Source organism: Quercus robur, chromosome 4 (genome assembly GCF_932294415.1).
Source record: "Quercus robur chromosome 4, dhQueRobu3.1, whole genome shotgun sequence".
NCBI classification, from domain to species: Eukaryota; Viridiplantae; Streptophyta; class Magnoliopsida; order Fagales; family Fagaceae; genus Quercus; species Quercus robur.
The window spans coordinates 85,593,500-85,609,783 of record NC_065537.1 but is presented as its reverse complement, the minus strand read 5'-3'; the positions used below and the strand labels follow the sequence as shown (position 1 = coordinate 85,609,783).

Here is a 16,284-nt window from a genome sequence, read left to right as displayed (position 1 = left end):
GGAAAGAAGTTTTAATACAAAAACATATCACAATTCCACACTAAAAAATAATAGTAACTTTTAAGGAAGGGTGTGATAAGTTATATTACACACAACATACTCTTTTAAGCAATAGGGGAGAGGGAAAGAGGTTCTAACACAAAAGCACATCACAACTCCACTTAAAAGCCATAGTAACTTTTAAGGGAGGGAGGACAAGTTATACTATACATAACATACTCTTTTAGGCAATATGGGACAATTACCCTTTTTTTTTTTTTTTTTTTTTAAGAAACAAACACACACACAGAGGCATTATTTATTGATATAATAGATTTTATCTTAATTTTAGGGTTTGCTTTATGATAATTGTTCTTTATTATTAAGTCAAGAGTCAAGACAGTAATTGATTTTTGCTATGGATTGGATTCGAATTTAGGTCCCTTGTTTGATGACTTAAAAACTTTACAACTTAAGGTAAAACCACAAGATGACACCTTCTTTTTTTTGAAAAATAAACATGTTTCTCCAACAACCATTTTTTGTGGACAATCGAAAAGGAAATTAATTAAAATGATGCCATTAAGTAAAATTCCATTTTATTTACGCTTTCTATATTAAGATACCGCAAAAGGATTAAGAACCTTATTATAAGGTGTAACTCAAATAATATTATAAAGGAGATCAAGTGCTCAAATAGCTCCCCTAATTGATAATTTAATTATTAAAAAAAAAAGATGCTGTAGATATTGGGCTATGCATCAACTTAATCCATAAGGGTCCTTCCCATGTTCCTAAGGGTTGGATAGCGTGTGTTTGTGTGTGTATATATATATATATATATATATATATATATATACACACATACTAATCTCTTTTGGCATGAGACTTGAAGGATAATTGATATGCCTTGATTCAAGCCACACTTAAAGATAACACTAAACACATTAAAAATGTGCAAAATATGCTATATGCTAATATGTATTAGGCCTGTAACAATGCTCTCCATTTATCAATATATATAAAATAAGGAAGAATAATTGATCACTATATCCACCTTTACATCTGTTAACTACTACCTGTCCACCATCAAACGAATTCTATCCAATTTCACAGCAAGTAATTCTGTCCATTTCAAATGATTCAGTCAATTACTATTTTTGATGAAAATGATTCAGTCAATTACAAAAAACAAATGAAAATGACCCGTCTATGAGAGAAGCAAATAGAAATACGACACAGTTACAATTAAGTCAAACAAAGATGGACTCTTAACTAATTAAAGAAACGCTATCCAGGGGAAGTACAAAACCAAACTATATTTACGTACATTATAGACTTCCTAAGGATCCTTTAACAAAGAATTGGTTCATGCAATGGTTGCTAGCTTTTTCTTCTTCAAGTTTAATCCATCAATACTCGTCTTCATTATATTGAGCTGCACGAGGTACAAAAGGTTCTTTATCAGCATTATCTCTCGGAGGAGGCTGCCATGTCATGTGCCCAAATTGCTCTTTTAGACGTCCAGTGTGTTCTTCTTCAACCCCAACTTGACCCAGTTCCTCTCCTCCTCCACTACTTCCTTCACCGTGTTGTTGCACTATCAGAACTGATACATTTGATGTGAAGCTTGCAGACACCAATGAATCCCCCAAAGCTCCAAGTTCTGGACAGTCACTCCACTCCGTTAACCCAGATGTCAATGGTGACTCCATTCCTTCCCCTCTTCCTACTATGTATAGATCATACTCATGATGCTCCATTGTGCTTATTGTTTTCAGAGTTTCTTCCCCATTATTCGTCAATTTCTCCATGTATGTAACTGATGGGTTGCACTTGGTGTCTTGCCTGAACTTTTCTAGATAGTCATCGTCTAGCTGCTTTTCAATGTTATTACACTCCTCTTCTTTATTCTCTCTTGGGTTCAACTTAGCTGCATTCTGTTCGTCTGTGTTTAAAATAAACAAATATTAACAAGAAAAGAAGATATAGAGGACTAATGTGTGTGTTTTAATAATAAATAATTCAATAGTTATGATAAAAGAGGGTATTTGAACTTGTCTATGTTGGGAACATCAAAAGGTGTCTACTGCAAGTTTCTTGTTGTTAGATTAATATTTGTTAAATAATTTTTTATTATTATAAAAAAGCTCTCAATAAAATCTGTATATTTTTTGTGTGTGGAATGACTATACAATTTATTAATATATATACACACACGATCGAATTGACCTAAGGAGCCCTTATGAGTATTGAATCAAGGATATATTGTTTTTTCCTTGAGTAAGCTTTAATCAAGAATTTACTGGTACAAAATAGAAACAATGTTATAGAATACTATCAATTTTAGTGGCCTAAGTGAAAAGAAAAATGCTAAAGTTACTATAGTTTCTTAGAGATGTTACAGAATACTATCATTTTCTCTATATAGACTTTACAAACTGATGTGTCAACTTTAATTTAAACACTGCATTATTGTTATTGATGTAGCATTGATTTCATTCAATATTGTTAGATTCAAATTCTTTTGTAGTAAAATTGATAGTACTTCTAACAATTTCTTTTTTATTTTTCCACAAAATACTTACAAATTAATGAGTAAATAAATGTGATTGGTGTTAGTGTCACAACAATAAAATAATATATAAATTTCTGAACTATTTTTTGTTTTGTATTTAAGTTAACATATCAGGTTATAAGTTTGTCTTGCAGTAAAATTTATAATAGCAGAAGCATCACTCACTGCCTAAGTTCATTGTATAACATCCAAAATAGTTACAACTTTACTATTAAGTTCTATTCTATGTATAGTATTTTACCAACCTGAAACAAATCGCACCACCGTTAAGCTGACACTGGAATGCCCCGACATCCTCCACGCATAAGCCAATGCCTCCCGATCATCGGGGCCGCCAATGAAGAGCATGGCGAAGCGTTGTCCATGACCAGCATGGTTGGACTCTCTGCGCATGGACGCATTAAGTCCTCGATCCACAAAGATAGCTACAGAACAAGGTGCATTTGCGAACACATTTTGGTTAACTCCTCTAAGAGGGGGGTTAGAATCCTCCAATCCACCATCCATGCTTAGTTGTTTGTGAAAGGGAATGATTATGAGTGTCACACGCTTGTCCTCAGCTAAGCTACAAATATCCTCGTGCATTGAGTCATAAGCAGACACCGCTGTTAAGGGCTGGACAGAAACATTATTGCTGTGGCTCTCCAAGCTTTCAAAGGCACTTGCAATGCCATCAGAGTTTGATCTAGAGCGTCCTGTTAAAATTATGGTTAATTAATTAAATTCACTATTTTTATAGTAGTTTAAATTTTTGAAATAATCGGATAATTTATTATATATCAGAGTCAATGGTCATGAGTTTGATCATGCCCCTACTATACCTCTCATTTTAAAAATTAACAAATTTTCACAAGTTAGACATTAGTTTTTATTTGAATACACATTTAGATTTATGATATTAGTCTAAATCATGAAAGTGATTAATTTCTAATGGAAATGATCTTATTAAAGGGAGTATGAAGTCAGATGTAAAAAAATGTTAAAATTATAGTTAAATGATTAAATTCATTATTTTCCAATTGTTTGATAATTTATCACACCTTTGTTTGTAGAGCTGTAGGTGTCATGCACAATTAGCATGGCGGAAGAGCGTCCTGTGAGCTCGACTAGGTGGACAGCAAAGACGTTAATGGGGGATAGTTGAGTGGGATTAGAATTCTGGAGGAGGTTAATCATGCCAGAAACATTGCGCATGGAATGAATACATACAAGTATTCGAAAGTCAGTGTCTGGGTTTGTGCTTTGTATGGTCCTGCGCTTGTAGTGCCTGGTACGCCTTGAGCGCTTGTAAGTGAATGCAAGGATAGGCCCAACCACAAGTGTCATAAGCCAGAATGCAAGCACCAAAACTGAAAAGGTTTGGTTGTCCAAAGCCTGCAACAAAAGATATATAACATTCGAGTCAATATGCTGTGTAATTAACTTTGTGATTTTGCGAGTCATATATACTTGCATGAACAAGTTTTAGTATCAAATCAGAGATTCAAAATGCCTGGGAGATCATATATATGGCTTAATGAGCTATGCCTATAAATAGAGAGCAAGGAGTCATTTTGTCTGCAACCTACTAATTAGAATGAAGGATTTTATTCTATTTGCTTTAAATTGGTATTGATTCACCAATATTATTACATCTTGGCACCTACCTATATGATGATTTATGCTAGGTAGCCCTAAATGAGTTGGTGACTAATCATTCAATGATTTTAGATTATAATGTTTGAGATTCACAAATTTTATTACCTATGCCTAAGAAATTGACATGTCAACTTTTAAAAACAAAACAAAAAATTAATATAAAATTTTTATTTAATGTGTCATTGATATGGCACCAATCACATTAATTGTCATCTCAATTTATAAATTTTATATTTTATTTACAGTAATATCAAATATACTGAGCAATAGTACTCCCATTTTTTTTTCATTTCATGCAAATCACCCAAAGAAAGATGGAGAATACCTTTAAGTCCCGTCCGGTGCAAAGAATAATAAGGGACAACAAGCCTTTGGTGTTCATTAGTAGTCCAAGAGACAGACCATCCAGTGCTGGCATGCCGTACAGAAAAGATATGCAGTAAGTGCTGAAAATCTTGGGTATAAAAGTTAGGACAATAACTAAAAAAGCGTTTGCCGAATTAGTGCCATAGGTAATTTTTCCAATTCTGACTCTGAGCCCAACCATTAAGAAGAAAACAGGCATCAAAATCCCTGACACAAAATCTTCAACCTTCTCCATAACTGTATCTGTAAGGTCCCCTTTTGGCATAATAACTCCCAACATGAAAGCCCCAGCAATGGAATGAGCACCACAAGCATCAGCAATGAATCCACACACTATGACCCCAGTCAAAACAAAACATACATGGAAGTCATTGTAGTTGTCTTCTTTTGCTGTGTGGCGAATTATCCATTTGAGAGCTGGACGCAATGCAAACACACAGAAAATTATGAAGGCAATAGTTGAACCCAGTGCCAAGTACTTTCCCTGATGAAGCAATGCCATTGCCACTACCAGGAAAACCCAACAGCATAAGTCACTGATAAGAGCTGAGGTTAAGGCCGTCCGGCCAAACTCTGAGCGTAGCAGCTTGACATCTGCGAGGATTCGAGCAAGGTCCGGGAAATTGGTGCAGGCTAGAGCAACAGCCCAGAAGATTGCACCACCATGGTTGGATGCCTTAGGTTGAAGTTTATAAAATAAGCCATAACCAACAGGCATTGCAACGGCAAAACCGGCTAGGACAACACTATAGGCCTTCTTCCCTGCACGTAGTATTAAGGTAAAGTCTGTCTCTAGGCCAACCAAAAACATATAGTAAACCATACTCAAGTTTGCCACTGTCTCCAATGTCATAAGGCTCTTAACTGGAAATACATGGCTGTGAATGAACTGTGTGCTTGCCAATCCAGATCCGCCCAATAACACGCCAGCCTATCCATTTGAAATGTATCGATTTTATGGTTCAAATTAAAATTACAAAGCGAAAGGCATATGAGTATATCCAATGTCATGTCATTTAAAATTTTAAATAGACTATTGTATGTTATTCTCTATCAATAGCTCTATGGGGTTTGCTGAAACTAATATTCAAACATACTTTGAAATATGCTACAAACTTGATATTAAGAGTAGACAATAATACTTACAAGGATCTCAGCAACTATACGAGGTTGGCGTAGAGGTTTAAGGATGAGCATCACAATACGAATGATCAAAATAATGAGTGATAGTTGCAGGACGAAGAGAGGGAGAGAATTCGCCAACGGATTTTCAGCCCGCCATAGGCCACCGGAACGGGTTACATTTTTTGTGTAACATATCTGCGTATGACCTACTCCGTTTTCTATTAACTCCTCATCCTTGGTTAGGGTTGCACCCATTTTAGCTTCTTATGATATTGAATCTATTGATATACTATATCTCCCTCAATCAATTAGTGTCAAGAGTCTTGTCATTCAGTGATATTATCCAATTCTCTTACAGAGAAGAATTTGGATTCAAATCCAATGTAAACTTTGTGGCAACGGCCTTATAACCCCGAATACAAAATATAAAAAGTTGGGAGATATGGAAAAAGAGATAAATTGGAAGGAAGACAAACTGGTTGTTGATGATGAGAGAGTTTAGTTGTGAAGAAAGTTTGTAATGTATGGTTGTCCGGTAAAATTGGGTGGCATGGGGGGGTTTTCTTTGCTAGTGCTTTTGCTATGTAATTTGTTGTTAACAACCGTCCTTTCACCGTTTTAACATTCTGTTTCAGTGTTGTTTTCATAATTTTTTTGTAGTTGGATGGCTTTTGTTCTTCTGTTGTGTTATTGTTGTTGACCGTATCAGTCTGTACTAACTTATGAATACAAATCATTTATCCTACTCCAACTTATATGTTCCACTAATTACATTAAACCACGTGGATAATATTTCTTAAACCCTGATGGGAGTGCTAAACGGAGTCAGTCACCTCTGATTTTTTGTTCTATCTTTTTGTGTATTCTTTGGGTCGGTTTGGTTAGAGAAATAAAAAAGTGAGATGATAGAAAATAGGAAGATGATAGAAAAGTGAGAGGATATAAGAGATTTAATTTTCTCTCATTTGTATTTGGTTGGAAAGATGAAAAAGTGGAGAGTTGGAAAACTTATTTGTTTGATTGAGAAGAAAATTGAGAGGATGGAAATTAAAGTTAGTATAAATTTACAATTATGTTCCCATTAAATAAAACAAAAAATGAACACATTTTTTTATTAAAAAAAAATTGTGTATGAACACTTCAATTTTTTTTTTTTTTTTTTAAATAGCACAAGCCAAAGAAAGATGAGCACAAAAAAACAAAAAACAAGCAAACAAAACACTGCTGAGAAATACAAGAAAATCCAAAAAAAAAAAAAAAAAAAAACAAAGAAGTAGAAAAAAAATAAAGGAACAAAAAAAAAAAAAAGGAAAATGGAAGTGGAACTGGACAAAAAAAATTTTTAAAAAAAACCGCAACGGGACAAAACCCATGTGCACTTGCACATGGGCATTTTCATCAGTTCAAAAAATTGAGTTTCTCCACCTAGGTTTTCCCCATTTTGGTGAGCTAGAGAGAAGATACTTAGGTCCCATCACAATTTTTTTTTTTTTTTTTTTTTTTTTTTTTGGTTTCCTTAATTTTCCATCATTCCTAAAATCCCTCCAAACAAACATACCATTTGTGACCAGATAAAGGCATTGAGCCTACATCCTTGAGATTGTTTATTACTTTATCACCATCCCGAGTGTTCCTCACCATTCCTTGTGTGGCACCAAATCCATTTATCATATTTGGAATTCTTGAAAGGGGTGGATTCCTGAGCTCGTTTTCCATCTATTAATTGGTTTTTTGATTATATGAAGGAGAAGATTTAATTTAATCGATGCGCCTAGCTAGGTTCTTAGTGAGTTGGGATCTTTTTTCTTCTTCTTTTTGTTGATGGATATTTGGCCAAAAGGAGCCGTAGTTTGACCACAACAACTATGGGTAGCTTGGTAGGTGGCACTACAGCTTGGCAGGCCAGTCTATCAGAACCCAAGCATCTTGCTGCATTATCTTCTTCAAGAAATGGGGAGGAGGCCATTGACGATCGATTTTGCAAGCAAGCTAGTGTGATGATATAGTAGTTCATCAATTTACAAGATAAGAATGTGATCTTATCTCGTACATAATGCTACTCTTAAGTTTGTTTATAAAATTATTTAGGTTAGAATAATATTAATTTACACCCGTAAGTTTTAGGCTCGCTTCTAAATCATTTCATTGACTGTGAAATTTTGCAACTTAAACCTTCAAGTATTACAGTACTATCATTGTATCTTTTCTATCAACATTTGTTAGAATTTTATTAATTCACCCAAAAATCAGGGACGAATCCAGAATTTTGAGTTAGGAGGGGGCAAAAGTATATATATAAAAAAATCATTATAAAACTTTGAATAAGCATTCATTTAATATTAATAAACCATTGATGAAAACAAAGACATAAAATCATTGTTTCTGAATACATTACAATACAATCATTTATGAAAATGAACTCAGTGTTTTTTAAAATTTTCAAAATCATCTATGATTGAATCCGTACTAATTGTCCTAACGATATCCCTTTTATTGAATAACACTATAGCATCCATGAAAAAAAAAAAAAAAAAACCTCATCTTCCGTTTTGTTGTGAATATCAATTTTGATGACATTCAAAGTTAAAAATGCCTACTCCATAATTCTCACTCTTTCTTCTCTTGATTTAGGCTGCTTACCAGCTTAGGATTTATTTTATTTTTTGTCTTTGATGTGTGCAACTGCTGTGTGGTAAGGGAAAAATTATTTTGTTTAAATTTTTTTTAAATGGTTGGGTTGTTTGTTTTGGGTAAAATTGGTTAATTGGGCTTAAGCTTTTTTAGCTTTGCTGTTGGTATTTTGTTGTTGTGCTAATTTTTTTGAGTTTGTTAATTTTGTTTTAAATTTTAGATCTATAAATTTGTTATGGTCTTTGAAAGGATTAATGATATTGTTGGGGGGGGGGGGGGAATGTAATTTTATTGAACGAAATTGCTAAAACTGGTATCTCTATATATAATACTTTTTAAAAAAAACAAAATTTGGGGGGGGGGGGGGATTCCTCCCCTATGCCAATGAATAGTTCCATGGCAAAAATAATGATTTTTGGATTGGAAAAAAAAAAAAAAAAAATCCTACCTAGGTATAATTTTGGGGAGTTAAAAGAGCAAAAATATGATAGACCATAATAAATGGATAAATTAACATGTTACATTAAGGCCAAAATATATAAACATTTCTTGGGATTTAGGTCAGTTGCAAATTGACCTATGGGTTTTTAGTTTTCCTTTATGGCTCTCTTATATTTCCATATTCATGAAATTGACTAAGGGTTGTCGATGGGCCGGGTCGCCATTTTTACTTGGCCCATGGGCACAATGGGCTGGGCATAATGGGCTATTAACTAGTTAACGGGCTGGGCCGAAAGAGAATTTAATACTTAATTACAAATTTTTTTCAGTCAAATCTATTTAATTTTTTGTTTTGTTGATAGAAACCTATTTACTTTTTTTTTTATTAAGGCTTTAAATAGTTTTTCTTTTTTATCTTTAATAAAAAAAATGTCAAATGTTTAATTCAAATTTGCTAGACTACTAGAAAAATATATATTTAGTGAACTAAATTTAGCATAATTACTTTGAGTATTTTAGTGGTTAAGGAAGTTCTCTTAAGAAATTCCTCTATAATATCTCAAGATCAATCCTTCATACATTTCCTATATATTTTTGTTATGAATTATGAGTTATTGAGCTGGGTCATCGGGTTAGGCCAATGGGTTGAGCAACGGGTTGGGCTATTGGGCCAGCCCATCGGGTACCCATGGGTATAAAAACTAGCCCACGGCCTGATCCACTGGGCTAGTGGGCTACCCATGGGCCTCAATAACAATGGGTCGGGCTGCCTATTAACCCGGTGGGCCGTTGGGTTTCTAGGTCGGGTTGTGGGCCATGAGCTATTTGATGACCCTTAAAATTGACCTACGAGACTAACTTATATTTGCCTAAGTGACAAAATAATCACGTGACTATTAAATAACACCCAATAACAAGTGAAACAGAAATAACAATAAAATAGAAGAAATTTGCATTACCAAGTAGTCATATGGTGGGTGCTTCTGCCTTTGATGTGTGGAATTCCTAAATTTTAGAAAAACAAAGGGGCAAAGTTTGGTATTTGGCAAAATCTTTCTATCAATCGATAGGATGGGGATCTATTTGCTCTTTCTCTTTCAATTTGTTTATATATATATATATATGTGTGTGTGTGTGTGTGTGTGTGTGTGTATATATATATATATATATATAGAGAGAGAGAGAGAGAGAGAGAGAGAGAGAGAGAGAGAGAGAGAGAGAGAGAGAGACTATAATGATATGAAAAAGAATAGGGAGGTGATAAAGGACACAAGAGTGTCCCTATCAGAATAATTTTGGTTCTCATTTCGGGCAATTAGCAATAATATTTATGTGACTTCTAGAAATATGTTTCATGTAGCTTGGCAAGGAAATTTTGAGAAATAGGTACAAGACCCTTTACATGTAAGGCCTATTTTTCATGCAATTTGGGATCCTAATTTTGGTCAACCTGTTGTGGAAGCTTTTACTCGTGGGTTGCCCTTGGACTAGTAAATATTGCTTATTCTGGTGTTGGTGTTTATTAGTGGCGGTTTGTTATGTGTTTTTACTTCATCCAGCACAAGGCTAAATCTTATGAGAGACATCATATATCGAATTCTTGAACTAAATACCCAAAGGTTGAAATCCATGATGATGTCCCTCATAAGATGTCCCTAAATTATAGAAAAAAAATTAACATATGCCTTAAAAATATTAATTTAGAAAATAATTTTAGAAATTTTTATGATAGAAGAAAAAATAATTAATTTTTTGGATAACTTTTTATATTTTTCATGAAAGTGGTATTAAATTTTTTCTAAAATAGTCTATTGAAAAATGTTCTAAGTGATGGTTTTTAGACCCCTTAAAAACAATTGATTTAATCTAGGTAATTAGCCAAGTTGTTACTTAGTCCAATTTAACAAGTCTAAGTTATCACAATAACAAAGATCAAATCATGCAAAACAGCGCGGAAAATAAATAACACAAGATATGATCACTCAAGAAACCAAACCGGTAAAAACCTGGGGAGGATTTAACCTAGCTATCCTCAAGGTAAACTTCAATTCACTATCTTGAAAGAATCGAAGTTTATACAATAAGACTTACAAGCCCCCACGCTTGACTTCTTACTGCTACCAACCAGTAGAACTTACTGATACGACCACGTGCAAGTTCCGAATCCACAGACTCCTTCTTTTTGGATGGATTCACCACCAGATACAAGCACACCCGCTTGTGTTTTTTTTAAGTTTCAATGGCAACAACTGAGTTGATTATCAAGGTGCAGATAAATCTTCTCCTTAAAAACCCTAAATTTTGTAAAGGAAAGCTCTTCTAGATCTCACAAGAGATTTTCACAAATCACAATATGAGCAACACTAAAACGTGGCTAGGGTTTTCCTTTTATACTTAGAACAAATTAGAAACCCTAAAAACATTTTAAAACAACTAGGGTTGAGTTGAAAATTCTGCAGAAAAAAAATTCTGCCCGATCTTCGATTGATTGAGCCTAAGCTTCGATCGATCGAGTCAGGCCGAAATGCATTAATCTTTTCTGCATTAAGCTCGATTCCAACTTTACATAAATGCACAACTTTGAGCAAGACTAAAACACTTCTAAACACATTGTTTTGATCATGATTTCCAACAATACAAATTAGAGTTCTAAATACATAAAATCCTAAGTCTTTAGAACCTAACACTAAGAGCACTTGTTAACTACACCCTGAAGTATAAGGCTATTTGCTACATCGGATACCATATTACTAAATAACTAATAGCATGTTTTGGAGTTTCCCAAAGCCACATAGCCCTAAAGTCAAGCATATGAATAACATATTGGCCAAAACATTTAAGAGTGAAGACAAAATAGCAGTCGGTGGACGGTGGTATTTATTCATTTAAGAATTTTCTTGCTAAGTACATCTTTAATTTGAGTATTTGATTCTTCTGAAAAAAATTGAGTATTTGAGTAATCTTGCACATGTTAAATGCAGCCGAAAGAGAAATACCTTATGCATGATATTGGAGGCTTCAATGATAGCCTTTAGGAAATTTCACGACGGCAAGGCAAAGTTTTAAGTAACTTTAAAGTCTTAACTTTTAAAGCAGTGTATATTTATCTCTGCTGCCATTTTTGTTGTACTACGTTTCCGATAGATACATGTACATATTGTGAAAGAAATGATGTAAAGGGAGGTACACCTTAATCCTTTTGATTTTGACGTAGATAATTATTGGAAACTCATGATTAATCTGTCTAATTATATTATGTTGGTAAAAGTTAATAGATATCCTAAGAGAATTAAATTAAAAAATATTTTAAAAAAATTTTTATAAAAAAAAAAATCTTCTTTTACAAATTTTTTATATTTCCCATAAAAGTAGTGCTAAAACTTTCTTAAAATAATTTTGAGAGATGCTACTTCTACAATATTTTTATAACAAATCACAGGTGGTTAGTTGTTATTGGTTCAAATTTGAAACTAACAGTAAAATTACTTTTTTGCCTTAACAATAACAACCAGTAACAACCTGCCACTTAGAATTTGTTGTAAAAATGTTGTAAAAATATTACAGACATATTATTTCTCAATAATTTTTTACATTAGATTAGATCGATAATTATTGTTGTACATGACAATGATCGTATGCAAACAGGACATTACCAATAAATGGCCTCCCAAAAAAAAAATTGATCCTACTTTTTCTTATCAAAAAAAAAAATTGATCCTACTTTTTTTTTTTCTCTAGCATGTAAAAGTTATTGTTTTGATGATAATATTTGTTTCAAGACAAGCTCTTGGATATAATTTATATGTAGATAGATAAATCAGCAAAAATACGTATGTCATATATAACATATGTGGGGACTGTAATATTATATGCCACGTAAATAAATAATGTATCAAGCTGCGGTAGCTATAAAACGATATGTGCTCCAGCTCACAGTTAAATAAAGTCTTGTGGAGCAGATGAATGACAATGACTAGCGTTCTGTATATAATAAATGGAGGTAAAAGGTAAACGAAAAAGTGCAAGGAGTACTAACAAAGCAAAGCAACTTGTTGTTTAAAGTGTAAAGTGAAATTGAAAGAAGTTTGGAAGCATTTATTATAACCAATCTTTCTTGCACGATTCAGCAACCTAGTTGAGTGAGATGGTCCTTTTATTCCCACTGTGTTTCACATATTATATTCAGCCAACACCTTTAGCAAAATATGCTTCTTGTCTAATCCCTTTATTCCTTATAGTAGTAATAGGAGATTGTTTAAATCTCCATCTTTCTTCTCAAGTTTCAGCAATGGGGAATTGCCTTTCTCTCTCTCCTTCTGCAAAGGTTCTCTCTATCTCCAAGAAGAACAAGGCTTCTTTGCCCATTGATAACATTTTCAAGCTTCCCTCTCCATTACCAACTTGGCCACCAGGTACCTCTTTCTACTCTCAACAAGTTCACTATTCCTATATTGTTTTTGTTAGCAAAAAATAAAAAATTTGGGACTAAAAAACTTTATCTTTGTTGTGTATTCTTCTTTTAGTATACACCATATATTGTATACAATGTTAACAATTAAGTCTCAATTTTAAAATTTTGGAGTCGGTTAAAGATCTTAACAAATTAATCGGGATCGGCTACATCTACAACTTTGTATATCCATTACAATGTTGGTGTTGTATGTTATATAATAGGTAATGGATTTGCAAGTGGAGTTATCAATTTGGGAGGATTACAAGTGCGTCAAATATCATCTTTCAACAAAGTTTGGGCGACAAAAGAAGGTGGTCCAGACAACCTTGGAGCAACATTCTTTGAACCCTCAAATGTACCACAAGGATTCTTTATGCTAGGTTCTTATAGCCAAGCAAACAACCAGACTTTCTTTGGAAGGGTTCTTGTAGCCAAAGATGACTCAGGTGGAGCTCTGAAGAAGCCACTGGATTACACTCTTGTGTGGAGCAGTGAGTCTTCGAAAATCAAGCAAGATGGCAATGGCTATATTTGGTTGCCAACACCCCCAGATGGTTACAAAGCCGTAGGCCATGTTGTCACGAGCTCGCCTAACAAGCCATCCCCAGATCAAATTAGGTGTGTTAGATCTGACCTCACTGATCAATGTGAGGCCCACACATGGACTTGGGGTCCAGGTAAGGATAAGGATGAAAATGGTTTCAATGTTTATAGTTTGAGGCCCAGCATTAGAGGGATCCAATCCCAAGCTATGGGAGTTTCTGTGGGTTCATTTTTAGCCTACACTGGTGGGGTTACTTCTCCTTTGTCTAATATAGCTTGCTTGAAGAATGCCAAATCCAATTTGTCTTCTATGCCTAATGTAAAGCAAATTGAGGCATTACTTCATACCTACTCTCCATGGGTATACTTTCACTCTGATGAAATATATCTACCTTCCTCAGTTGATTGGTTTTTTGGGAATGGGGCACTATTATATAAGAAAGGGGAAGAGTCAAAGCCTGCTCCAATTGAGCCCACAGGCTCAAATCTTCCTCAAGGTGGTTCAAATGATGGTGCATATTGGTTGGACCTTCCAGTTGATGAAGGGGCTAAAGAAAGAGTCAAGAAAGGAGACTTAGGGAACTCCCAGGTTTATGTTCACATAAAGCCCATGTTGGGTGCTACATTCACTGACATAGCTATATGGGTCTTTTATCCATTTAATGGGCCTGCAAAGGCTAAGGTTGAAATGGTCAATGTCCCATTGGGGAAGATAGGTGAACATGTTGGTGATTGGGAGCATGTGACTTTAAGAGTCAGCAATTTCAATGGGGAGCTACAAAGGGTCTATTTCTCTGAACACAGTGGAGGCACTTGGGTGGATGCACCAGAGCTAGAGTTTCAAAATGGTAACAAGCCTGTGGCCTATGCATCATTGAATGGCCATGCCTTTTATTCAAAGCCAGGACTTGTTTTGCAAGGGAGTAAGGGAATAGGAATAAGAAATGATTCTGAAAAGAGCAATTTGGTCATGGATACTGGGTTGAGTTATTCAGTAGTGTCAGCTGACTATTTGGGTTCAGCCGTGGTTGAGCCACCTTGGTTGAGCTATTGTAGAGAATGGGGTCCAAAACTTAGTTATGATCTTGCAGAGGAGATTAAAAAGGTGGAGAAATTACTGCCAGGTCCTCTTAAATCTGCTTTTGACAAATTTATCAAGGGCCTACCCAGTGAAGTGTTGGGTGAGGAAGGGCCCACTGGGCCCAAGATGAAGAACAGTTGGACTGGAGATGAAGTTTAACGGCTTAGATTTGTTATATTATTGCTTTTATATTCTTGATGTAACACTAATAACATTTTTTTTTTTTTTTTTATTTTTTTGCTGAATAACACTAATAACTTATTGCTTACACAATGAAGTTATGGACTTATATTTATGTGTAAAGATTGGGATTGGGATCTAGAAAAATGCATTTGTTACCTCCAAGTTGCAATTGTCTAAGCAGTTGCAATCTGTCGACATCTTTAACTGTGCCTTTTACGAAGTTTTAGGGCCATTCAATTTAATAAGGTTTTGTACCAGTGTCCACTTTTTTCCCTTATATGTTTGATTTTGAGTCTTTAGTAGTTAGTACGGTAGCATTATCAAATTCGGTTAATCGCCTATTAGTGGGATTATTAATAAAGAATTAAAATGCTAAGGAGTTCGTTAATCATTATCAATACTTTAAGGGTTAAGATTAGGTTTTAGTGTTTTAGTGCACTAGATTCATTGAGATAATAACACATGTTTACTTTTGATTATTTGTTGTCATCGCAATACTTCCACTACATGAAAAATTATTAGGTCTACTAGAGGATGATCAAAGTAATGCCCCAACTAGTAAAATGTTGTTACCTATACAAATGTGACATCATTTTGTGATTTTTTTTCTTGTACTAATAAGGAAGTTTTTTTTTAATTTTTTTTTTTTTTTTAAATTTTAAAGAATACCGAGTATTTTTCTCCTTGCATCCATACTTTAATTGCATCTGTAAAGGGTATTATTGCTTTTTCTGAAAAAACAACAGTTTCCATAAGCCAAAGTGTTGGTTAATCATCATCAATATGTCCGTAAAGACAACTATTTGTGATTATTGCTTATGAACAAAATTTACTGGCATCCAAAGTGGATCAAGTCTTAATAAGAAGAAAAGTATGTCCAAACTATTATTGCTTGACAAAGACTTTTTTCTTTCTTGGTTTCTTCAAAAAAAAAAAAAGACTAAGATTTTTTTTGTTTTTTTTGGTTGTAATACTCTTTATTAAAAATAATAATTAAAAAGAAAACCCTCAATCGATCAGAATTCCAAAAGCTAGAATTTGCCACCTAAAATACCTTAAATGGCATTTCCTTATCTTGTAAGAGCAAGGTGACGGGTGAGGTTATGAGTTCAAAACTCACTATGTGTGTGATTTATTTAAAATGTTTTTTCACAATTTATGTGTCAATTTTTATAATTGACATTTAACATAATATCACTTTTACGTAGGTTAATCACTAACACAATTTGTATTTTACACCAAATCACTACATATCAATTAATAGTT

General features: G+C 34.0%; 2 protein-coding genes across 2 annotated transcripts; one reads left to right on the top strand and one right to left on the bottom strand.

Moving 5' to 3' along the window:
* Positions 1 to 1,391: 1,391 nt before the first annotated feature.
* On the bottom strand, positions 1,392 to 5,429 carry LOC126722831 (cation/H(+) antiporter 15). The gene is given in 5 exon segments (XM_050425972.1): positions 1,392 to 1,877; positions 2,131 to 2,168; positions 2,767 to 3,252; positions 3,598 to 3,931; positions 4,521 to 5,429. Coding segments are annotated over 5 exon segments (2,238 nt in total). The 5' UTR covers positions 5,415 to 5,429.
* A 7,367-nt stretch (positions 5,430 to 12,796) lies between these two features.
* Positions 12,797 to 15,180, top strand: LOC126724142 (hypothetical protein At1g04090-like). The gene is made up of 2 exons (XM_050428444.1): positions 12,797 to 13,170; positions 13,433 to 15,180. Exons 1-2 carry the CDS (start codon positions 12,903 to 12,905, stop codon positions 14,992 to 14,994), a joined length of 1,830 nt encoding a protein of 609 aa, XP_050284401.1. The 5' UTR covers positions 12,797 to 12,902; the 3' UTR covers positions 14,995 to 15,180.
* The last annotated feature ends 1,104 nt before the right edge of the window (positions 15,181 to 16,284 follow it).